Below are 27,082 nucleotides of genomic sequence, written 5' to 3'. Positions count from 1 at the left end.
CTGACAAAGAAAAGATGTTTTTCCTTGATTTTAGGATAATGGACATATAAGTTCTACATAAAAAAAATTCAAACGGGGGGAGCATGCCCAGTGCGCTGGCCCTGGATCTGTCTTTGCAGGGGTAGGGTGGGACCCAAAGTTTTACATAAGAACATATAGAAAAAAATATTCTCAAGAACAGAAAACTATGTTTAGTCGTATTGATATGGAAGCATCCTCAGATAGTGTAGATTCAAGTTTGTTCAAATGATGACCCATGGGATAGGGAGGAGCCACAATGGGGGATCAAATTTTTACAAAGGAATATATGGGAAATTTTTTTTAAAGCTTTTCAAGTACAACAAAGCCATTTGTTAAATTGGCATTGAAGGTAGTTTAAAATTCAAGCCCCCCCCCCCTCCCCCAATCTGAACTGATTTGTGCTTTTGCCTAACCAATGTGCTCAGGTGAGCAATGTGGCCCATGGGCCTCTTGTTAGCTCTTGTGAGCCAAAGGCTCAAAGAGCTAATGCTATGGCCATTTGTTTGATGTATGTAAACTTTTTAGCTCACCTGAGCTGAAAGCTTAAGTGAGCTTTTCTGATCACAAGTTGTCCGTCGTCTGACCGTCTGTCTGTCCGTCCGTCTGTAAACTTTTCATATTTTCATCTTCTTCTCAAGAACCACTGAGCCAAATTTAACCAAAGTTGGTACACAGCATCCTTGGGTGAAGGGGAGTTTAAATTGTTAAAATGAAGGACCAACCCCCTTTACAAGGGGAGATAATCAAGAGAAGACAAAAATAGGGTGGGGTCATTAAAAAAATCTTCTCAAGAACCACAGGGCCAGAAAAGCTGAAAGTTATATGGAAGCATCCTGGGGTAGTGTAGATTCAAAATTCTTCAAATCATGGCCCCCGGGGGTAGGGCGGGGCCACAATAGGGAATCAAAGTTTTACATTGAAATATATAGGCAAAATCTTTAAAAATCTTCTTCTCAAGAACCAGTGGGCCAGAAAAGCTGAAACTTATGTGGAAGCATCCTGGGGTAGTGTAGATTCTCTTCAAATCATGGCCCCCGGGGGTAGGGCGGGGCCACAATAGGGAATCAAAGTTTAAAATATATAGGCAAAATCTTCAAAAATCTTCTTCTCAAGAACCACTGGGCCAGAAAAACTGGAACTTATGTGGAATCATCCTGTAGTAGTGTAGATTCTAAATTCTTCAAATCATGGCCCCCAGGGGTAGGGCGGGGCCACAATAGGGAATTAAAGTTTTACATTGAAATACAGGCAAAATCTTCAAAAATCTTCTTCTCAAGAACCACTGGGCCAGAAAAACTGAAACATATGTGGAAGCATCCTGGGGTAGTGTAGATTCTAATTTTTTAAATCATGGCCCCTGGGGGTAGGGTGGGGCCTCAATAAGTATTACAAGGGAGGGAGGGTCTGGTGAAGAACAGCAGGGCCAAAGAAACTCAGGTGAGCGTTGTGACCCATGGGCCTCTGTTAGAATATGGGCCATAACTCAAGAACCCCTTGGCCAATTATTGTCAAATTTGTCATAGTGTATCCATGGCCCAAGGGCTCCCGTTTTTAGTAAACTTAGGGTTGTGACCCGTAAACAAGGGGAGATAATTAGGTAAATAAAACCAAAAGAACTGGTTGCTAAAAAATCGTCCTCTCAAGAACCACTGGGCAGATTATCACCAAACTTTCACAAAAGGATGAGGATATATTGTAGATTTAAATTTGCATGGGGAATCGCCCTGGGACAAAGGGCTTGGTCTCAAGGTCACTTCAAAGTTGACCAAAAATTACATTTATTAAAATGTTGATAGTTTGCTTACTATAAGGACTAGGATCATCAAATCTTGTCAGTTGATGCATCTAAGGACGTCATATCATGTTGACTCAAAAGTAGTTCATGGTTACCTACTTTTTAAATCTGCAGCCATTCTTTTTCAAAATGATTTAGAGGCATATTTTGAACAGTTTCAAGCCTATTATCATCAAACTTTTTCAGTTGACAAATGACAGAATGAGACCACTGTTCCATAAATTTGCTTGTTGTGTCTTAGGCTCATAATTCACATTATATCTACTGCAATCAACTTCAATGGATTCAAATATTTTTAATGAATTATTATTAAAAAAATTTACTTGAATATATGTGTAATATACTTGTGCATGTAAAAGATTATTTTAACATGTTACAAAAATTTAAATATATGTGTCTTTTTCCCCCCTTGTAAAACAAATAAATGAACGCAAGAAGTACAGTAAAACCATTTTTTTCTCAATTTCAACTGGACCAAGATTAAACATCAAGATATCCAATGACTCCAGATAACCATGCAGGGTAAAAGACTTAAAGAATAAGGGGTTGGGAGTACCAGCTCACTTCGCCATATAAATGGTACATGTATGTAGATATCGGTTTTTGAGATAATGAAGTTTAACTTTTAAGTTAAAGGCTAAAAGAGAGGTTATGTTAAAATTTTCCACAAGTGACACCATGTCTTACTGAAATCATCCCTGTGCATTTCTTGTAAGAGTATTTTTCTACTTACTGATTGTCAAAGAATGGATATCCTCAATCAGTAACACATATGGATTACTTACTATGTAGCTATGCTGAGTAAATGTTTTGTCAAGCAATTATTATGACAGTGATGTAGCAAAACACTGATGATTCTGTAGTATGACACGTGTTACTAACATGATTGCATCAAAGATGTTAGATGAATAGAAAAAGTCTAGAAATTAAAAATCAAAAGTCAAAATTCAAGAAATGAGGGTCTGGGAGTATTAGTGTTTTGGATACAATTTCAAGAGTACTGTTGGAGAGAGCACAGTTATTCAGAATTATATATCCTCATGCTCACTCCAGATTCAGAGTTCCGGAGATGAGGTCTCCTGATATTTGGGTCAAAGAAGAAAGAGAATGCTAGCAAAGTTGACAATCTAAACAGAAACATGTAACCTTTAGGTGGAAATTAAACAAATATTTATCCTTTTATTACGACGTCAACTTACAAGCTAATCGCTAAGAAGGAAGACCCACTCGTTGCTTTGCAACGAGCTTTGCTCTAGTTATTATTATTATTATTCTTTTTTTCTACTTTCTTCTCCGGTACTTTTTTGTCCGGGAGTGTTCTCATAGAACCACTCATCCGATTGACATGAAACCTTTTTAGGGTTAATAGGCATGTTGTATAGGTGTTCGGAACGAAGGTCATTTTGCGCACACATGCATGCACGTGCGCGCGCGTGCAATGAGTGAAATGACTGATATACTTGATGAAGCCGTAACTTTTATATTTCTTGATGAATTGCTTTGAAACTCAAAATATAAAGATGTATTAGTAGTCTAGACAAGATGACATGGTCAAATTAGCGTGAACTCACGCGCATGCACGTGCGCTCTTCTCTGATTGGCTGATACAAAAATCTCAATAATTTCCTTGTTTTTTGACAAAATACTTTGAAATTTAGAATATAAGTATATATTATAAGGTGCTACAACATGTTATATAGGAAATTTCTTGAAAACACGCGCATGCAGGTGTGCTGCAATCTGATTGGTTGAAACTTTAAATGTCTATAACTCCCTTGGTGTTCAACAAAACAGGATGAAATTTACGACATGGATAGGCACATAAAGCTCCTACATTACGATACTATCAAAATTGAATGCAAGGCCATGCATGCGCGTATGCTGAATTCTGATTGGCTAATACTTAAATGGTCACATCTCTCTTATTTATCAATGAAATTCTTTAATATTTAACACAAATGTATGTATTGTGAGACACTATAAGAAAATTAATGTGAAAAATGTAGAAAACATGTGCAAGCACATGCACTGAAATTTGATTGGCTAATACCCATATGGCTATATCGGAGTAGTTTTCCAATGAAATACCCTTAAAAATAAAGTGTCCATCTATATTACAAAAGTATTGACTCTAATTTATTGAAGCTTGTAGGGAATGGGGCATCATAAGGGATTGGGGAGCCATTTGGGGAACATCTGTAACGGTTCCTGTTACAATTAGCACTAGTTTTCAAATAAATTCGTATTGAAAAAAAAAAAAATTATAATAAACCTTTTTACACTTGAACTTTTGGAAAATTATTTTTCCCATTTACGTGTAATGTAGTGCTATTGGTACACAGATTTCCAATCCACCTGGCAACCATGCATTGTATGAACGCTACAACTGACGTCAATTGACTTTGCAACTGTACCTCTGGTTGTAAAAATGGAAATCACGTGGTACAAGTCTCATATGCATACAATGTATCTATACTTAGAACATTGCCATAAATGCAAGCAAATCATAATTAATTAACATTTCCAACGTTTCGGTATCATCATTACTGTAGAGATATGATTTGTCGAAATGCGCATCTGGTGCATCACAAATTGCATTGGTACCATTTAAGATTCATTCCCTCATTTAAGATTCACATTCCGATGCAAACTCTCAAACTCTTCATTAAAACTCTACCTGTAAGGTTTATGCATATAATGCCATAACATATACAAATATCATTGCCCAGGTCACATAATCTTAAATGGAAAGCTAATATTGTGTAGTATGTGCACGCACAAGTATTGATCAAATATATTCAATGCATATTCAGTGCATAATATCATGTTTTTAAAACACTCTAGCGATCTTTAAATTACAAATTCAATGATTTCCTGAATATTACCTCAAAAGGAGAATCTTTTGAACACTATATAAAACAAATTTTACACTAACAATTAGTTTAAACTTTTCTCACCAATAAGAGATCTAGAATTTGATTGATATTAATCTATTTCATATTCAGGAATCATATCTTTAAATTTCTTTAAACAATAGTCTATATAAACTTGTTCAACAGTGAATTTGAAATTTTTATTTATATCCTAACAGTTATGGAAAGGAAAACAAAAAATGTTTATGCTATTTCAATGCCAAATATATATTACATTTGAATCTAGTCATCTAAAGCAAACTTTGCGCCCTTCTTTCATTCAGCCAGATTTTGTTTGATAGATTTATATTTCCTAAATAGTATGGATTTCAAGATTTTTTTTTTATACCTTTTGTATTTTGAATGATTATCTGCAAAGTGACACTTTGAGGTCAAGATCTAATGCGCACATACAGTGTCACACCGATAAGGAAACTCTCCAGAAACGACACCAATATACCGGCCATGTGGCAGGGGACACTCTATTTAACCTCCTTCACGTTTTTGGTCGTAGTAGCCCCTTCTTGTAAGTTTATTTTGTAAGCTTTTTCCATTAGAAAATATAATAGGTACACAACCTCTTGTCTATCTCTCACTAGTATATACTATGCGTTACAGTGGTTTTAATAGATATTTGTTAAGAAGTTGCAATGCAATTAATTAAATTTATATGGATATTTATTCTTAAGGCTAGAATATTAAGAACCAGGTCCAAAAGTTTATACAACATGCTTTTAATTAAAGAGGGATAAACTTTTAACCCAACAGAAAACCAGAGATACACTACAGTTCTTATTTTTATGGTTTTTATTTGTAATGATAAGAAGAAAAAAAAGCAGAAATTTGAGTTGAAATTTAGCAGTTTTAGCACCGAAAATAAATATACATGTACTAGTATTTATGATCCTTGGTTGAGTTTACTTATCTTGAAAATTATAATGACTTCAGACCAAAACAATAAAAAAAAAGTAAAGTTTTAAAGGAATTTCAGTATTATTCTACATGTACATAAGCAACCATTGTAACACTGTTCATCTAAACAAAACCCAATACAGAGAATCTTGTACATCGTATCTTGGTGCAGGAACTTGACATACAACAATCCATCGCGCATCGCGCTTTTCTGATCTTATTTTTTTAGATAAAAATTCGCAGTGAATATTATCATTGTAAAAGGTGTTTCTTTTTTTTATTTTGGAATCTCGCTACCTGAAAGATACATGCAAGTCAAGATGTGTCAACTTGGTAAATTAACTAAAGAAAAATTTTAATTTTTAAGTTTTCTATTTAATTGTTCTAGTTGCAGCGACTTTCACTTTCTCGTCCTACTATCATGACCACATGGTACTACAGCAGGGTTCAACCGGAACAAGCCTCTGGGGACACTCTAGCAAAGTAGGTGATGTAGTTCACATAAAACTTAACAACAATGAAGTTGCCCAGGCAACTGTTAATAGTCATCAGATCTGGGAGGCAAAATTTACGAGTCCTTCAGACCATGGGCCTTATAATGTCTCTGCAACGTCAAGTCTGGGAACAATTCAGATCTCTGATGTTCTCTTTGGTGACGTCTGGGTTTGCTCTGGACAAAGTAATATGGAGTTTTTTGCTTCCAAGGTGAGAAATTATGCATCTCAGAAAGGTATTTTTTCACATCATGTCAGATTCTGAGCTATTCTTCACTCAATCACTTTCTATCATTTGCTGTCCCCCTGGTAGTAAAATATATGTACAGGGAATTCCGATGCAATGTTAAATTCAATGAAAAAAAAAGATTATTGTAATGAGTAGTAATTTTTTCCTCGCTGTGGCCAATATACGTATAAGCCTTTATATGTACAAAATGTATTTTCTTAGCAAATTAAGTATTTGAAGTACACGTATAATTATTCAAATATTCATTGCTATTTTTGTAGCTCTTAAATGCGACAGAAGAATATGCAGACAGCGCAAATTACCAAAATATCCGTTTATTTCACATACATAGGGAATTTTCACCGACACTTTTTACAGATGTTAAACACATAGATACAGCTTGGTTGAAACCAAATCAGCGTATGTTTATCTTATTTCTATCCAAACCCTTGTGTATTCGTAGATGCGCCTAGCAAGTATCACTTTTGAAAAATAATTTACATCAAGGTGTTTTTTCTTATGTTCCCAGAGAGTCTTCAAAGGTTTTCAGCTGTTTGCTGGCTATATGGCAAATACTTATCACAACACTTCAACTATCCAATTGGATTGGTTGAGACAAACTGGGGCGGTACTAGGATAGAGGCATGGTCTTCACCAGATGCTTTATCTGCTTGTGCTGGTGTCCAGGGTCGAAAAAGGTCAATACTTCATTCTATACACTAAATCATTCAATCACCTTTCCCTATGTGATCGGAAGGTCGTGGGTCAAACTCCGGCCGTTCGCTATGTGATCGGAAGGTCGTGGGTCAAACTCCGGCCGCGAAAAAATAGGTAGCAAATGTTTCTTCGGCAAGCGCTCAGCAATTTGAAGTGAAACTTGTGGGTCTTTCGGATGAGACCTTAAAAACCGAGGCTCCGTGTCACTGCAGTCGTTGACACGATAAAGATCCCTCACTGCTCAATGGCCCTGATTTCTGAGTAGAGTTCTAAATTTGAAACCCTTTACCGGTATATGGTGATGTCTCAAATTCTCGAATGGGACATAAAACAACATACAAATAACCAATTAATCATCAATCACATTTAGGGTATGATAGTTATGGAGCTATGAAGATTAATTCCTGAAAAAAAATCGTATTCCCCAGAGTTTTGGCCAAGGGAAGTTTGATTCTACTTTGGTGAATATATTACATATTTCCCTCACGTTTATGAAATATTTTTTTTATTATACCAAATCAAGCAAAACATTTTTTATAGATAAACACAAACTTTCAAATTCGGCACCGCTTTCACATTCTTTTTTAATTGAAAGAATCTATGAAAAATTCAAGTTTTGTACTTTTCTAAGGGTTCTCAGAATTCTCAGAGTAATTTTAGTCTCGTAAATCCAATACTTATTTCTTGAAAACCTAAATATAAAAAACCGCGAATCTGGTGACTGTTAACATTAGCTATTTCAAAAATTATAAATCCGATATGAAATTCAGTCTGCGATTCTTCCCGGGATACTCGATGTGTTAATTACATTGGCACGGAGGTCTACACCATCAGATGAAATGTTTTATAGAATTATGCTATGAGAATCATAAGTAAATATTAAATAATAAATATATAAATATGACGACTGTTAGTCCTCTACGGAATCTTTAAAACTTTTATTTATTTATATTGATAACACAACATATATATACCATTTATATATATATATATATATATATATATATATATATATATATATATATATATATATATATATATATACTTTATGAAAAATCCAATTTTTGGTACAGTAAAGTATTGATATATCCAATGAAAAAATCAAGAATCACAAGACTCGAATAATCATTTTAACTGTAAGCGCTTTCTGCCTTTTAATGACTCTTCAGACAGTTACAAAATGAATATGAAATTGATTAGTAACGTTCATAAGCACGACGTCAATTATTGTCCTTTGTGACGTCATAATAACGTTAAAAGGTAGCATCATAATTTGCACAGTTACAGTCACTTATAATTCAAAAACAAATATATAATTTAACTCTGAAGCAATTATTTTCTGTTAAGTTTTGGAATAAATTTAATAAACTAGTCCTCCCTTTGCTACTTGGATCATGTGACAGTCTTGGGCATTTTATAAAACTCGGAAAATGTTTAAAATAGAATTTATCACCAGATAGCCAACAGTGCTCCTGCAAGGCGAAATGGTTATTTATTGCATAACCGGGTCCGAATTTGTTGTAATGACGTGCGTTCAATTTGCTGGTTTGTCCTATGTTGTATTCATTACAAATTGGACAGGTTATGCAATAAATAACATTTTCTGACTTACAGGTGATGTTGGCGTTTGGTGTTAATTTTTTTACAACATTTTAGAGTTTTTTCACTGCCCTCCTCCAGATATTCACATGTTCCACAGCTTGGGTCACGGCACTTTTTGACAACTTTGGCATTGTCCGATGCAAATCTTGCTCTGGTTAGGATTTTCTTTAGATTGGTGCCTGTCTCCTGCTATTAATTATTTGTAACAATAATTGACGTCGTGCTTATGAACGTTACTAAGCAATTTCATATTCATTTTGTAACTGTCTGAAGAACCATTAAAAGGCAGAAAGCGCTTACAGTTAAAATGATTATTCGAGTCTTGTGAATCTTGATTTTTTCATTATATATATATATATATATATATATATATATATATATATATATATATATATATATATATATATATATATATATATATATATATATATATATATATATATAATACCTCTTTCAAGGAATCAGAATTCGAATAGCCAATTGTACAATTCTATGGTTTACCCGCTGCTGAGAAATACTATTAAAGGCGTCATATGGTACCAAGGTAAAGCATCATACCCATAGCACTCTTTTTATTTCACCATTCTTATCTGTAGTACTATTATTTCTTTGGTTGATGTTATCAAATTTGTGAAAAATGCTAGATTGATAAATAAGCGATATTTTTAACCTCTCACATTTCTTCCAAATATGACAAAATGTAGTTTTGGAAAATATTTTCTTAAATAGAAGGATTCATTTCATTATTTTAATTGTGCTTTTCAAGGGGAGGCTAACTCCAGACAAGCATATCATTACTCGTGCCAGTTTCTTGAAATGATAAAAGACTGGAGAGTGAAGTTTACCAAAGCATCAATGGGAACGACAAACCCTTCATTTCCCTTTGGATTTGTACAGGTGCTCTAATTGCATTATTTGGTCCTTTACATGATAAAGATGTGGAATTCCCCTAACGAAAAACACTTGAGTTAACTATAGTTTACTATAGTTAACTATAGTTTACAACAGTATAAAAGTTTTTACTATAGTAAATCAAAGTTTTTACCATAGTAAATCAAAGTTGTTTTTTTTTTAAATATGGATTTCAGATTGGTATATATTACGTTCTCTAATTTATACATGTATTTCTTTTTTAAATTAAATGGAACTATTGCCTGTGTATATATATATATATATCAAAATTTTACATCATTGTTATCAAATTTAAGAGATTTTCAGCTTTGAAATCTGAAAAAACAGTTCCAAAGTAATGTTTTTTAGTTAATAGCATATAAAAGTTTTAACTAAAGTTAACTTTAGTAACTATATACAGTAACTATAGTAAACTTTCTTGTTTAGGTCAGATCATGGGATGAACTCTAAAAAATGGTCAAGCATTTTTTAAGTTTCAATTTACCTATACTAGATGGAAAGCCTGAACAAAGCAATCTGAATCCTGTATACATCCTTTTTTGATCATTTTTAAAGAAATATTTTGCTTAGAATATTTATATGAGATTTCATTTTAGAATTTGATAAGTATGAAACACAAGGAAGAGACCATTTTATCCCTTACACCCTTTCTTGACATAGCCAAAGAAGAAACAGGCTATTAATTTGTTTTAGTCTTTCGCGAAAGTCTTAAAATTTGGTGATGTCTCCATAGGACTGAAAATTCTTTCAAATCAATTCAACAGGGATTCTTGATAAATTCTATTGAAGTTAGCACCGTGGAGAGAAGGGGAGGCAAACCTTGGATTTCCTCAGCTACGATGGGCCCAAACAGCTAACATAGGATACGTTCCCAATTCACTGCTTCACAATGTATTTATGGCTGTGGCTATCGATCTCCCTGATTATCAATCACCCTACGGAAGGTAAATAATTTCTCTCCGGTTCAATATAACATATATTGACAAATGAAATGGTGATTTGAATAGTATATAAAGTTAAAATCACGTTTAAGTTGGAAGTGTTAGGGACGAACAATTTTGATTCTGAACAAATTAAATCGTTATACTCGACAAGCTTGTAATAAAATATAACTATTTGAAATGAAAATCCCTTAGTTGTTTAGCGCGAATTCACTTTTAACTCGTTCGCTGAAATCGTGTTACTGTATGCACTATCAAGGATATGGTGAATAAATTTTCCCTATTTTTAAATTCAAAAGAAAAATTATTTAAGATAAATTAAGTTTAAATTATAAAAACTATGTTCTTCCATTGTAGCATACATCCGAGGTACAAACATGACGTTGCCTACCGTCTGTACCTTTCAGCCCTGGGTGTAGCCTATCATGAGAGAGATGTGGACTTTGAGGGACCTTTTCCTACGTCTGCTGTGGTTGACAGCACACACCGCCATCTCACTATAGAATACGGGCGCGGACTAACCCCTATTGAAGTCAGATCAAATACTGGTTTTCAGGTAAGAATCACATGTACATGCGTATCTTATACTATCAATCAAAATAATATACATATACATGTACGTGTATGGTCGAAAAAAATGACTGAGTAATTTATAAAAATCAAATTTGCTTCTTAATTAAAAAAGAAGGAACTGAAAATATAATCTTTGTCATTGTAAAATTAGTTTGAGTATTTATGCATTGTAAATAACTCAGAAATCCTGATGACCATCAATATTGCAGGGAATGTATTTTTTCTCTGCAGGTATGCTGTGTAAATAAGACCACAACCTATTGTAATGGATTTGACACTCATTGGATGAATGCTACAATGACCTCACATGATTTTGCCACTGTAACCTTGGATATTTCTTCGTGTGGCCATGGAAACCACGTGGTACAGGTCAGATACGCTTGGCAGGAAAGCCCCTGTCCATTATATAAATGCGCTGTGTACGGAAAAATAACCAATTTGCCTGGACCGCCATTTACATTCCACGTTAGTTCCTAAGAGACTTGGATATTTTATATATATGTAAAAACTTTGTCTAATAAATAGTTATTGCTATTCATGTTCCCAGTTATCTTTTTTTCAGTGATAATGTTTTTATCTAGAATTAAAAAAAAATATTATATTCCTACAAATTAATCTGGCCGTAAAATATTTTAGAGAATTTAACACTTTCCAACTAATATTTGGCAAAAGTAAAGTGTTCCAAGGTGTAAGATTGAATGAATTTAATTTGCATAATCTGTTCAAGATGTAGAAACTCCTCTATATAAGCTATAGCACACACAATTGCCATCGTTGCAAACCTTTTGTTCAATGAAAATGATCGGTCTGTATTGTATTTTGATGTAACCATAAACATGAGCAGTACATCAATTTCGATTCACTTTTTTTTGGTCTAAAGAACAGGCGCGTATCGAGGAATTTTTTTTTAGAAATTGGAGGAGGGGGTGGTTCAAGTTAACTCTTAAAGATGTCAGACTCGGAAACTTTTTGACAATCTTATTTGGATACATTAGTTTCCCTCGATAAGAAGAATACCGTATTGATTTTGCGGTCACAAAGTCAAAGACCAATGTCAAACAATATAGACACAAAGATATTAGAAAACATTTAAATTCCACATCTATTTTGCTTATAAAGTGTGAGGAAAGCTACAACATTTCAAACACCATAACACAGTCATCAACCAATCAGCAATTGTCTATCCCCTGCAAAATCTCATGAAACTTGCTTTTGTTGAAAATAAAACTGTCACGAAGGGATCCCGGCTACATAATTACAAACCAAGTTCGCGAATCTGCAATATTCGTAGATAATCAGATTTACACTCTTGTTTTCACTTGAGAAGTAAATGTATACATGTACATATGAACAATATATGAATAATCAGTTTCTAACCTTAAAGTTGAGTCCACAACGCTTTGAACGTTTAAGGCATGGTATCCTTTACGGCATATGTACACGTATTCGTCTTCCTTTTGAGTCAGGAAAGGGATTAAGGTAATATCTATAGCCTCCAGGAAAGCTTGCAAGTATGTGAAACTGTGTTTTGGTTTTTACGGTTTCATGTTGTGATGTTGAAAATTGAATGTTTTGTAGTCACAGGTCAAGGACTGAAAAAAATTGCCTATAATTCTGGACACTGTGGGTTGGGAAACCCTGTGTATGTGTCCACGAACTCTGACGGAAAGTCTTTTTAGCCGAGTATATCGCAAACATACCAGCATCTTAAATTAAATAAGAAAATATCTAAAACAATTCACCAAAGATGGCAATGTCCTTCATGTGACAAATAATATATTTTTTTATGATTTAAACGAAAAAAGGGTGTGACAGACACTCTAACATTTTTTTAACAATATCTGATTTGAAAAAAAAAAAATAATATGGAGAAATGTACACTTTATTCACCAATCAATGAACACATGACCGTTACAAATTAATATTCATTAATATTGCGATATTTCTAAAAATTCTTAAAATTTTATTATGAATGTTCTTTTTTGAAATTAAAGAAATAAAAACTTGATAATATTTTCATCATGTTATGCCAACAATCAAGTGCAAAGTTTTCCTGACCAAAAACAATTGTGTTTTCCCCACTCGAAAGCTTATTCACTTTGTCTTAATTCAGGCCAAATTGTGATTTTCAAGCTCAAAAGGAACCGTCTTATCATCTTAAATGTAATGATTTATTTTCTGAAACTGAAAGCACAACTTACACAGTTTCACGTCATATGAGGAAGAACTCAGTCAGAAAATGGCAAATATTTCTAAATTTACATGACAAAAACGTTCCAAGCTTTATCGGTACATTTTATTTCATATCAAAGTAATGAATCTTTGCTTCAGATATTCAAAAGGAAAAGGAACCATAAACTTTTCGTCATTTTGTAAACAAAAGAGTGCATTCCGATCCCGGACATTATAAAAGATAGAATCATAAGAGGAAAACATTATTCCGAATTCATTAATTTTTTTTTTATTTCTGTTTTTCTAATTTTTCCTTATATAATGTATTGAACAGAAATCTGCCATATTAAATACAATATGGCCGCTATGCAAATTAGCAAAATATATACCACTTCTCCATATGTGCAATGTGCAAGGAATATGTCGGTTGTTTAAGCTAATAGTGAGAATTATCAGTCATATTTCCTTAATGGTGTAAATTTTCAGTTTAATGACATCGTTAAGATGAGGAAAAGTATATTTATTGCTTAATCCGAACATTTAAACTGACAGGTATATCAACTCTGAGACAAAATATTTTTGACTAGTGTATGGTTTTGAATTGAGTGGGTTGGGTGCATTGGATCAAATGGAGGGGGATACATATGCTGAAATAGATGCCATCAAATGCATTAATAATAATGCTCTTTAAAAAAAAAAAAAAATCCTGAAACTATCGTTCAAATTTTGTTCATTGATTGCCCCCCCCCCTCCTCTTCCCCCGTACCTTAGCTAATGATGATGTTAACAAGAGGCCCATGGGCCACATCGCTCATCTGAGTAACTTTGGCCATGCTGTTCTTTACCAGATTTCCCCCCTTGTAATACCTATTGTGGCCCCACCCTACCCCCCAGGGGTCATGATTTTAATAATTTAGAATCTACACTACCCCAGCATGCTTCCACTTAAGTTTCAGCTTTTCTGGTCCAGTGGTTCTTGAGAAGAAGATTTTTAAATTTTTCTTATATATTTCAATGTTAAACTTGAATTCCCTATTGTGGCCCCGCCCTACCCCCGGGGGTCATGATTTGAACAATTTAGAAATAACACTATCTCAGGATGCTTCCACATAAGTTTCAGCTTTTTTGGCCCAGTTGTTCTTGAGAAGAAGATTTTTTAATGACCCCACCCTATTTTTGTCTTTTCTTGATTATCTCCCCTTGTAAGGGGACTTGGCCCTTTATTTTAACAATTTAAACTCCCCTTCACTCAAGGATACTTTGTACCAAGTTTGGTTAAAATTGCCCCAGTGGTTCTTGAGAAGAAGTTGAAAATGTGAAAAGTTTACAGACGGACAGACAGACAGACGGACGGACAATGGGTGATCAGAAAAGCTCACTTGAGCTTTCAGCTCAGGTGAGCTAAAAACGATTTTAGAACATAAACCTAGCCCTCTGATATATAATTATTTCCAAGGATATTTCTTTTTTCGAAGATTTCAGACAAATATATTCTAATACCATAAAATTTTAATTCTAATAAACGTTTAGATATCTGACAAAGTGAGGATTAAATTTTTCGTACTTTCGGCAAGTTGTACGCTTCTTCTCCATCTGCCTTTTTAAATCCTTGTCTCTATAAAAGGAATTCAGAAAAGCAATCAAAAACTTACGAAAATGATACTTTTTTCTTCACAAGTTGTGAAAATATGAATTAAAAAATAAATGATCAAAATGTCTTTATATGCATGCATGTTTATGGATAACACACATTATTAGACTCAAACATTGCACAATACGAATACACACAGGGTGTCCCCCTCCCCCCTCTTTTTTTTGAAATTGTCCGATGAATTTGAATCGGGCATGGAATTCATACGTTGACAGAATATCAATGTGAAAGAAGTCTGTTGTGGAATTTATTGAATGATTATTATGTATACCTGCAGTGTGATATATGGTACCGCATAACTTAGATTTCTTATGTTATCTTTGACGAGGCCCGTTAAAGTTTTCCATCCTTAATAGGAACTAATTCTCTGTCCTTAAATATCCATCACGTATATAATACTCTGATATTATATCAGAGCATTTTACAGTAGAAAAGGATTTACCAAGAGAAACTTTCAAAAATGTAATTAACTAAGCAGTAATTAATTGACAGAAATTGCATTGTTGTCTATGGAGACAAGCGATCTTTTTTAAATATAAATTCAAATAATGAGAATATCAATAAATACTGCGGTGGAAAGATGCATTAAATCATTAGAAATAGAATGACAATTGAAAACAATTTTTTTACCGTATAGATTTTTTAAAAATTGGTTTTTATTACTTTAAAAAAGATGGAAATAACTCTTCAACAAAGGTCAAGGTCACAAATTAGGACACGTTCCAATCTTACATGCTAGTGGTAATAAAAGGGAATTATGTTTAAATACGCTGAGTAATCCACCCGTACACATCTGTTATGTATTCAAATTCATTGAATCTGAGGCTATTAGGGATGGAATACCCTAAGTGTATTATCTCCACTCCTGGAAAATGGTACCTCAACAACTTGCTATAAATATATGTATATACATGTATATATTTTTTTTAAATTGTACTGAATGTTTGATACCCATACATATAACATTGAACCGTACGCGTATAAGTACTGCGCATTCAACATTTTTGGAAATTTCACCTGTCAACAAGCTGTTTCTTCGTTGGATGACGTCGTTTCATAATTCAGAGGGTAATACATGTAGTAATGTTTTAACAGCTGTTTTTTGACGAATCAGATTCAAAATTTATATGAAAGTATATTGATTGATTGGATGTTGTTTACGCATTTTTTCTCTCATATAGAGACGTCACCACATAACAGTGAAGGGCTTCTAATTTTTTTTTACCTTTACTCGTCACTCAGGGCCACTGTGCACTGAGGGATCTTTATCGTGCCAACATCTGCCCTGATACGGGGCCTCGGTTTTTAAGGTTTCATCCAAAAGACCCGCAACTTTCACTTCAAAGTGCCGAGTGCTTGGCGAAGGAACAGTTCCTACTTATTATTTATCGACTTAGGTTAGTTGCGCCGGGATTTGAACACACGTCCTTCTGATCACAGAGCGAGCACTCTACCGACTGATCTCTCGCGAGACGGTCCATATGAAGAAATGCTGTACACTTTATTCATGAATCAATGATCATGTGACCTTTACTGATAAATATTTATCATTATTGTGATATTTTCTTAAAATCCTCATAATTCAATTCTCCATGTTCTTTTTTGCAATTAAAAAATATAAATTTGATCATATTTTCGTCATGTTATGTCAACAATCAAGTGTAATATTTTCCCCGAGGCCAAAAACAACTGTGTTTTCCCTACTCGGAGACTCATTCACTTCGTCTAAATTCTGGCCTAAATGTGATTTTTTCGAGTTCAAAAGGAACCGTCTTAACAGTTTTAAAGTAATGATTTACTTTTTAAAACTGAAAGTACGACTTATATACCTTCACGCCACATGGGGAAGAACTAAGTCAGAAAATGGCAAATATTTCTAAATTTCCTTGACGAAAGTGTTCCCAGCTCTCTCACCACATTTTTCTATATCAAAGTAATGAAGCTTCGCTTCGGATTTTCAAACTTAAGAGGAGCCACCAACTTTTCGACATTTTGTAAACAAAAAAGAGTGCATTCCGATCCAGACACTGTAAAAGATGGAACCATATGAGGAAGAAATTATTCCGAATTGATAATATTTTTTTAATTCTGTGTTTTCTAACTTTTCCTTAGATAATGCATTGAATAGAAAGCTGCAATATTAAATACAATATGGCCTCTATGCAAATTAACAAAATATACACCATTTCTCCATATGCACTATAACATAAATAGATATATTAGCAATTCTTTGGTTTAAAAATTTCAAAAAGATTTAATTGATTTAATATTAGTAAAAGATCAGTACTCATCAAAATAATACTGTAAAACTTGCTTAATTCTACCCTGTTAATCTAGTTTGAGTTACATGTGACATTAAAGCCAATTTAATTATCTAATTTGTCAAATTAACACGTGTATGTTTACATGACGTCTTATACAGAAAAAATCTCCTTTTGTACTAAATATAAATATGCTAAGACAAGTGTGTTATCAAGCTCTAGTACTTACCATATAGAAATGGCACAATTTTCTCGATTTAGCACTACAAAAAAAATAATCCCAACTTTTTAGTATTCAATACTGTAACGTTATATTGCGTTCAGGTATTGATGATTCATACAGTCATGTAAAAATATTTGAAGGTGTATTACATACATGTATTGATATTGAAACCATATTAATCACATATTATACAATATTTGTTAAAAAATATATTGTCAAAATGATTGAAAATAGATTAAACTCACATAAACACTCTTTTATTTTTTTTCTTTTGTAATGTGTAAGGGTTCTATATGTTTCAGTATATGTAGGAAAGCATCCTTCTGTTGGGTTGAAAAATATTCTTCTGCTTAGTTGTGTGCTTTGAGAAACAATGATAGTCTTTATTCATACTGTTATTTGATGTGGTTTATGTAATAACACAATGCTTCTCATTTTCCCTCGCTATTTATAACAGATTGGTAAAAGAGAGTATATTTATTGAAGTATACTTATGCAAATTACAAACTAATCTTTATAACCTTCACTAGCTGCCCAGGCACAAAAGATTACACGTATAGAAGCAACACCAACATAGGGTTTTACTATCTTTAGACATCATGCAGCTTATAATTCAATAAACTAGAATTCCTATCATTGAAAAAAATATTTGCATTATAATGTGTATTAATCTTTTCCTTGTGTCTGAATTTATTTAACTGTAATTGCATTCTTTAAACTCTTATTGTTTTGCCAAGGTCTCTTTGAAAAAGCTGAGAATAACGAACTTTGATCGATCTCACAAATCCTTTCAACAATAGAAATTGTGAACAGGAAAAAACGTGGACCCCTGAGAGACAAGAGGTGGCATCAGGAAGCTAAGAGGAGTTAGCATTTCCTGTCGACGATCATATCCTCCTGTAAGCTCTGTATTGATCGAATTGCCTGATGATTGGTATGACACAACAGTCAAAATACGACCAAAAATGTGTTGAAGTTACAAAAGAAGTCATTATCATGATCATAACATTTGTGAAATTCCAATTTTAAGCTGGATTTTTAAAACCTTATAACATCAACTTATTTGTCATGATCTGCATCGATTTAAATAAATTATTGGTTTCTAGGTTTTGTTCGTGAGAACGGAATCAACTAAAAGACATTTACACCATATACAGGTGATTGTGGTATGTTATTATATAAAAAAGGAAAGTTGAAGATGGAAAAACTGAAACCGCCCATGCACTATTCGGCATATTGTTTATTTGACATCTAAAGTCAGTAATACATTAACGAAGGAAACAGATATTTTAATTACTTTTATTTAAAGTTCACTAGGACATATCAAGTCAACATAAAGAAAAAAATATTGTAAATTGATTAATTTTGTGGCTTTAAGCAATGAGGTTCTGATACCTACCAAGGAGGTACCTGTTGCGACACTTGTGTTGCTTTTATGAATAAGTATGTGATCTGCGATAAACAAAAATGTAGGTTGTTAATGTCTACCTCTGCATTTAATAAGACTCCTGAAAAAATATAATTAGTATGCTCAGAAACTCTTCCTAACATCACAGTTTGGTCACGTTTGGGTTATTTGTGTTAAAAAATTACCCTATAATTATTGTTGATTACATTACTGTGACGTAGAGGAGTTATAATCCAATAAAAATCTATCTCAAAATAAATGAATTACGTTTTAAAGGTAAGGAAATTTGTGCGTTCAAAATACATCTTGTTTATTACTGTGAAACATAAGAATGTGTCAAGACCTAACAGATGTCAGTGACAGAAAAAGCACCGAACGCTAACGATGATACTGCAAAATATGATAACCGCACTCTTATTTTATATTGAAAATCGTGAATACTGAAAAATATGAATAATGGGGAAAAAAGATATTTGATCAAAATAAATATGAGAAAGAATCATTAAAAGTATGTTTTAATGTTGCAAAAGCACAAGATTTATTTTACAAACAAGAGCTGAATCTGAAAATATTTTTTAGCATGAATTATGCATTGAAATTCAAACACTTTGCCATTGAAAACAACAAATCGTTTGAAGGTGTACTTTGCTGAGATAACCTGAATTTTCTTCTTTTTTTTTTTTTAATTTTGGTACTTTTTGTCTATGTATTTTTTATTTGCAATGAAATACGAAAGACAAAAATATTGAACATATGTATATTTTTAGATATATGACATTGAAACTATGGCGGGAAAACAGTACTATTTTTCTTGAGATTTCTTTTGAAATTTCTTTATTTTAAAGCATTATCTACAATTAAACATTTCTCCTTGTTTTGAGAAGTCTATCAAAATTACAATGAATGAAAATGTGAATAGATAAAATGGGGCTAGTGGGAAAAAAATGTTTTTATGTATAAAATATTGGGAAGTTCAGTACAAACTGCCTCAACTTTATCATCAGAATAAGTCTTTAAAATGAGCATTTCTTTCTCCTCTCAAAAGAATACTTCATCAAAATGTAAGTTCCAGTCAATTTCTGTTACGCATAGGGTATAAAGTTACTGTAGCCATTTGTAAGGTCGTTTGTATTTGTAATACATTGATGTGTAATAAAAAGAACAGAGATTTGTTGTAAATGAAATAGGAAGCTAAAAGTGATACATTTTCAAGTTCTGTTAAAGAAAAAAAAATGCGGGAGCATTGAAAAAATGGGGAAAGGGTAGGGAAATGTCTTCCACATTATGTCAATGTTTTAATATAAAGTAATTGAAATCACACGAGTACCTTAGAAAATATACAGATTAGAAACATGAACTGAATTATAAGGAAACTTCTATTTCGTTTCAATTTTCTTCAAATTCTTTTTTAAATATAATTTTAAAGAAAAACGGTTTTCTCTGTTAATCAAAGTAAGGCTTTTTGGATGGTTCCCTTGTAAAATGATAAATATTTGAACTCAGTGTATACTGAAGAATACTTGAGTTATGTCAGTACAGCATTCGAATGACGTCAAAATGAAAGCTGAAATCCAAGACTGACTTCCCCATCATATCCGAAGGTGATTTTCAAAGAAAATTTTTCCCAAGTAAAGGTGAAAATCACAGTCATGTTTTGATAACATTGACATAAATCAGTGTGCATTACAACGAAATTTCTGTCAAAATTGTGAATGTCCTGTCAAGTGTGTGACTGTCTAAGTCATTAAGACGGGTTATGTAAGAAAAGGAATACTGTTATCAATAAATCTGTTGTTGTATCTGTAGCCTTTCAATCCACCTTTCTGCACAGATTTTGTACTTAGTTTAAATCATAGGTTATTTGGTTAAAATTAATTTTACAAGTACAAGTTCACTAGAGGGAATGGTGTGAGAATTGTCTTTAGAGGATTAGTATAGAAAAGTGAAAAGAAAAAATAGGAGTTCATCTTAAAATGATATGAAATAACCTTAGGGGTGCTGATGGCATAAGACCAAGATAGGGTATGGCTTTGTTTTCGTCCTAAATATTTTGGGTTAAATATGTCTTGCTTATATCCATCAACATATATATTCATCAGTAAGTGCTGTAATGGTTGTTTGATATGGTGTTACCAGAAGACCAACTATTGCTTCAAATTTTCTGGAAACTGGAAATCATGTATAGAAAGTCAAGTTTTAAATTACTGTACGTGATATAGATTGCCGTATTTAAACTATACCGCAGTCATCGGGCATGAAGTCGTTTGCGTAATCAAAAATTAGCGCTACATACCTCCGCGCCGAGTATTGTATTTATTAACGAATTCTTAGTGGTATTCATGAATTAGCGCATTGCTGTCCGCGTTGAAGCCGCTTAAATATGATGCCCGCTGTAGTAAGTACACATACAGTAATTTTGTTCATAATATGAATAGAACAATTTTAAGATTTGCAACTACACAATTAGATTAAATACATGAACATATATTTTGTTACATATGCTCCTGTGTTTCGTTTTAAACATTTCATTTTCATATTTCTGCATTTATTTAAAAATCTTGGATTAAAATCAAAACATTCTTCTTTCTAGCAGAGCAACCTTAGGACTGTGTATATAACATAAAAACGACAGGTCCCAGAGGATGTGTAGCCATATTCAAGTGATGAGTAAGGTCCATGTGTCCTCCCAATAATATACAGTATATATATATATATATATATATATATATATATATATATATATATATATATATATATATATATATATATATATATATATATATATATATATATATATATATATATATTATTTTATCAAAGTTTAATACATTATGTAAAGCGTATTGAAATACTGCATAGTAATTTAAATTTTTGAATGTAAATTTTTCTTTATTTTTCATTAAACATAAAAGTGTTGGAATTCGCGTAACACGAATTCTTTGTTTTATTAAAACAACGAAAAATCAAAACAGAGAATTATTTCCCAAGCATAGTATATAATATTTGTCATTTTGGTTTTCCTTTACGCTCTTAGATAAATGACATTTTGCGTCTTTCCTTACATTTTCTACATTCTATCTTTTCCATGAGGATCTCCGGTTCAATATTTATGTCCACAACTTATACTGATAAGTGCAGTCTGCATTTAACTTCTCTCACAAAATGCCAATAGACATGGGGTCATTAACATTATTGATAATCGCATTTACAATACTCTTCTCTGTACCGGAAGGTAAGTTTTTATCTATATCTTAAACAGTAAGTTTCTTTTAAGAACTGAGAAAAAAGATATTTTCCATTCCCCATGTTTTTGTCAGGAAACACCATGTTTCTGACATTAAACTATCTTCATCTCGAGTGATAGGAATATAAAATATTTTATCAAATTGCCACTACGTATAATATGTTTTTGTAATTAATTATTTGGAGATTTTTTTTTTCTCGAGTTTACTCATGAAAAAATTCGATTCAATGATGAATACATGTACACGTACTGCATATTAATTTAATCCATTAAGTAAAAAAAAAAAATAGTTTGATTTTATTAACCTACTTTTGCACATATTGGTATTACATGTACAGCTTTTCATTTATTTTCATACATTGAAAGCATGAACAGTAATAGGAATGTAAAATGTTTTAATTTGCTACTATGTAGTATATGTTATTTATCAATACTTGAGGATTTTCTTTTTCTTGTGTTTACTCATAATGAAAACAAAAACATGCTATTTTCGTACTGTACATGTACACGTACTACATATTAATTGAAATTATTTAGAAAAAAAACTAGCTTGTTTTTAAAGTACTTTGGCACATACTGGTATTGCATATTTTTTATTTATTTTCACACAATTAAAGCATGTGCAGCAACTTTTAAGTTCTCCTCCTACTATCATGACCACATGGTGTTGCAGCAAAGTTTTACCGGGACAAGCATTTGGGGACAGTCAAGCAAAGTTGGTGACGTAGTCCACATACAACTTAACAACAATGAGGTTGCCTTGACGACTGTCAATAGTGATCATATATGGGAAGCGAAGTTTACAAGTCCTAAAGATCATGGTCCATATAATGTTTCTGCAACATCAAGTCTGGGGACTGTTGAGATCTCGGATGTTCTTTTTGGTGACGTATGGATTTGCTCTGGACAAAGCAATATTGAGTTCGCGACTTTTGGGGTAAAACATCGATATTGTTCAATCCAAAAGTAAATGAATTTAAAAATAAAAGAATAAAATACAATCAAATTTATCAATTTAGTTTTTTTTTTTTGTTCATAACAGCTTTTGAATGCAACACAAGAGTATGCAGCCAGCGTAAACTATCAAAGCGTCCGTCTGTTCCACGTGCATAGAGAATTTTCATCATCACTTTATACAGACGTTAAACATATAGATGCAGCATGGCTGAAACCTAATCCGAGTAAGTTAAACAATTCTATTGATGGTATAATTCCATATTTTTAATGCTATGGTTAGTGAAAGGTTTTGTTACATATTAGGCATACGCAGCAACATTTATGATTTCATTTTCTATTCTCATGCGAGAGTTACGTGTATTTGTAAAGCGAAGCAGGTGAGCAAATAAGGAATATTACGGCATACAAAAAGTCTAATCTATTGTTTAAAATAAAATATATAGGCGATATTTAATGTAAATGGCAAGAGGCATTTCATGGTAAACATTATTTTTAGAGAGTCTCACAAATTATTCAGCCGTTTGCTGGCTATATGGCAAATACTTATCACAGCACTTCAACTATCCAATTGGATTGGTTGAGACAAACTGGGGCGGTACAAGGATAGAGACCTGGTCTTCATCGGATGCTTTATCTGCTTGTTCAGGAGTGCACATTCATCGAAAAAGGTTATTTCTTCTTTTCTGTCCATGTTTCAACTGATATATTTTATGAAATAATGTTTATAATATCAAAATATTCAAAAATGATATTTATTTTGACAGAAATGTTAAAAGATAGTATAATCTATTAATTATAATTTACTTGATCTCTTGTTATAGGGATTTTATTTACAATGGTACAATGTACAATTCTATGTTGTACAATGCTATGATTTACCCACTTCTCAGAAATACGATCAATGGTGTCATCTGGTATCAAGGTATACTTGTGTCTCATTTAGCAACAATTTCAAGCTGTCATAATTTCATATTCATCTGCTATATTTGATTTCTCCTATGCAAATGAATTCTATTTTAGTATTTAGAATGAAAAATATGCTATGTAAATAGAGATTCAAAACATTTTTACAAGGAAAGGATTCTTGTAAAATCTGATGTCATAACAGAACACTTTCTCTTGTCAAGGGGAGTCAAATGCTGGGGATGCGTATCAGTACTCCTGTCAATTTCTTGAAATGATTCGGGACTGGAGAGGAAAATTCAATGCAGCATCTAAAGGAACGACAAATCCAGCATTTCCTTTTGGATTTGTACAGGTACATAGATTGCATAGATAAGTACATGTACACATATACATGTACATACATGTACCGTGTATCTATTCAAATCTTGATTCTACATTTTATTGTTCGATATTTACTGCTTTTCAAAAATTAGTTGCAGGAATCATTCTTTTGTCAAATTCCCATAAAATATATCTGTATAAACCCATATTACAACGTAAAAAAGAGAACACTCTCGATTAACCCTTTGCTTAGCTGCTTGGAGCTTTTTGACATGTGTCAAAGGGGATTGCGGGAGTCTAGCATAGTAGCTGTTTAAGGTACTGGGTAGTTAACTTTTGACACATGAAAAATATTTGATTGCACTTGAATTTCATATTACTGTATAATCACATGTTTTCGCGGTGTCAAATTTTCGTGGTTTCAGGAAAAACATCGGTCCGTAAGGATTTGATTTGGTGGTTGAAGAATTGTTCAGTAGTAATATATGTGAAAAATTACATTTCGTGGTGGACATAAATTCGTGGGTCTCTTCATACCTTGAAAACAGTAATTCAAATATAAAACAAAAAAGTATTAAGTCTATTTCAGCCATTATGTCAGTTAAGCCAAAGAAAATTGGTTTCGTGTGAGTGTGACTGAATAATATTTATAAAGTTTATATTATTGCAATGAAAGTAGAAAAAAATGCGTAGCTGAACTTCTTAAGATAAATGTCATGGAGCCGCCAGTGTGGCGCAGTGGTTAGAGCGTTTGCTCTAGAGTCGCAGAGTAAGATGTTGATCTTTATGTCGCGGGCTCGAATCCCACAGCGGGACGTGGAGACCGGTCATTCGGTTGAGACCGTATAAACTGAGGTCCTGTTGAGAATGATTGCTTTATGCTTTTTCCGATACATATGTAAAAATGATTTTAGAAAATAAAAAGGCGTTAATAGGCCTTCCTGCTAAAGAATTTGGTAATAAATTGTAATATCGTTTAAATTTGTTTATTCAAAATTGTACTGAAATATTTTACACAAAGCACAAAAAAACATTAATAGATTTACTTTTTGGAACATTATTTCCCTTTATTTCAGTTGGCACCGTGGAGAGAAGGGGAGACTAGTCTCGACTTCCCACAACTCCGCTGGGCACAGACAGCTAACATCGGATACGTTCCTAATTCTCTTCTTTACAATGTATTTATGGCTGTAGCTATCGATCTACCTGACTTCCAATCACCCTACGAAAAGTAATCTTTTGTCTTCCTCTCACTGTAACTTATTCAACAATCATTTGTCATATTAAAGGGTTTTTTTAAATAATGGATTTTTTATCAAGAATCAGATTCAGTTATACAGCTGTATTTCTTGTTCTCTACTTACCTTTCCCAATTTATTATATAATAACTTCACAAAAAAATATCTTAGGGAAAAGAATTCATTAGCCTTCGTAGTATCCAACCACATAGTATATGTATTTTTTCTCATTAGGGACAAATTATTGCCTCCTCGAAAGTTTAATGACTTTCTCATACACAACAACAAACTTGGCTATTCCCATCAAATCTTTTCTATATAATCATATAAAAATATAATACATAGGGACAGTTGCTGAGAATGAAAGTAAAGGATATGTACATCTCATTTTTTCACTTTTTGCTCGGTAACAGTATACATCCGAGGTACAAACATGCCATAGCCTACCGCTTGTATCTTGGGGCCCTGAGTGTGGCCTATCATGAGAGATATGTGGACTTTGAGGGTCCTTTTCCTACCTCTGCTGTAGTTGACAGAACAAACCTCGATCTCACTATAGAGTACGGTCGCGGACTAACTCCTATTGAAATTAGAACAAACAGTGGTTTTGAGGTAAAAACAAAAAACATCAACATTAATGTTTTAAGAACCCTCTATACACTACACACTAAAGAGTTCTGATTATGTGGTATTTTTATGTAGATAGAGTGATCTTCCCTTTGATCAAGAATAAAGTAAATTGGAATGTACAGTTTATTATTTAATTTTTGATCAAATCAAGCATTCATAACACTTTAATAGGCCAAGATGAATAAATAGAACACTTAATTTGCTGGTATTTTGCCCACTGAAGTAAACAACAGTAATTTCTGTTCATCAGTACTTCATTGTCTTTGAACATTTTTCCTGTGGGTAAATGCAAGGCACCCTATGTTAAAAATGTGATAGATAAGCTCAGTATTTACATCTTTACACACCATAATTTTCTCAATGCCCAAAAAATATTTTCTTCTAGTGTATAGAGGGTCCTTAAATAAATAATTCTCCCTTGTGTAGAGTAAAAGTTATGAATGACGCATATTATTCTAAAATAAATTATGGAAAATTTTTTAGGGGATAAAGTAATCTTATCGGATTTAAATTTAAAATGCATTGCCTAATTTAGAAATAAAGACAAGGAATACACCTTTTTTTTACCTTTAAAATTCAAATAAGTATTCTTTTTTTCCTTCTTAGGTGTGCTGTGTAAATCATGCAACACAAATTTGCAATCCATATGACACCCACTGGATTAACTCTACAATTAAGTCACATGACTTTGCCACTTTAAATCTAGATATTTCATCTTGCAACCATGGAAGTCACGTGGTACAGGTCCGATATGCTTGGCGGGAAAGTCCTTGCGCTTTATATCACTGTGCAGTGTACGGAAAAACTAACAATTTGCCAGGACCTCCATTTACCTTACATGTTAGCTCGTGAGGTTGCAAAGAAACAAGGATAAATTAACTTTCGAGTCATGCATTTTAATAATTTCAATTAAATTGAAATCTTAAATTGCTAAAACGACCTTAACATATACATGTAGTGAAA

General features: G+C 32.8%; 2 protein-coding genes across 2 annotated transcripts; both read left to right on the top strand.

The window, feature by feature from the left end:
- Positions 1-6,069: 6,069 nt before the first annotated feature.
- Positions 6,070-11,585, top strand: LOC133178683 (sialate O-acetylesterase-like). The gene is made up of 8 exons (XM_061313404.1): positions 6,070-6,345; positions 6,645-6,783; positions 6,893-7,061; positions 9,141-9,226; positions 9,449-9,579; positions 10,384-10,538; positions 10,893-11,091; positions 11,340-11,585. The coding sequence occupies exons 1-8, from the start codon at positions 6,070-6,072 to the stop codon at positions 11,583-11,585; spliced, it is 1,401 nt and encodes a 466-aa protein (XP_061169388.1).
- Positions 11,586-22,686: 11,101 nt separating this feature from the next.
- Positions 22,687-26,971, top strand: LOC133178682 (sialate O-acetylesterase-like). Its single transcript, XM_061313403.1, has 8 exons — positions 22,687-23,004; positions 23,110-23,248; positions 23,521-23,692; positions 23,846-23,946; positions 24,152-24,282; positions 25,328-25,482; positions 25,903-26,101; positions 26,726-26,971. Exons 1-8 carry the CDS (start codon positions 22,729-22,731, stop codon positions 26,969-26,971), a joined length of 1,419 nt encoding a protein of 472 aa, XP_061169387.1. The 5' UTR covers positions 22,687-22,728.
- Positions 26,972-27,082: the final 111 nt, after the last annotated feature.

This window comes from Saccostrea echinata, unplaced genomic scaffold, assembly GCF_033153115.1.
Source record: "Saccostrea echinata isolate AGI-Se365-2 ecotype Australia unplaced genomic scaffold, CSIRO_AGI_Sech_v1 ptg000003l, whole genome shotgun sequence".
In the NCBI taxonomy this organism is placed as follows: Eukaryota; Metazoa; Mollusca; class Bivalvia; order Ostreida; family Ostreidae; genus Saccostrea; species Saccostrea echinata.
This window is presented reverse-complemented; position numbering and strand designations above follow the sequence as displayed.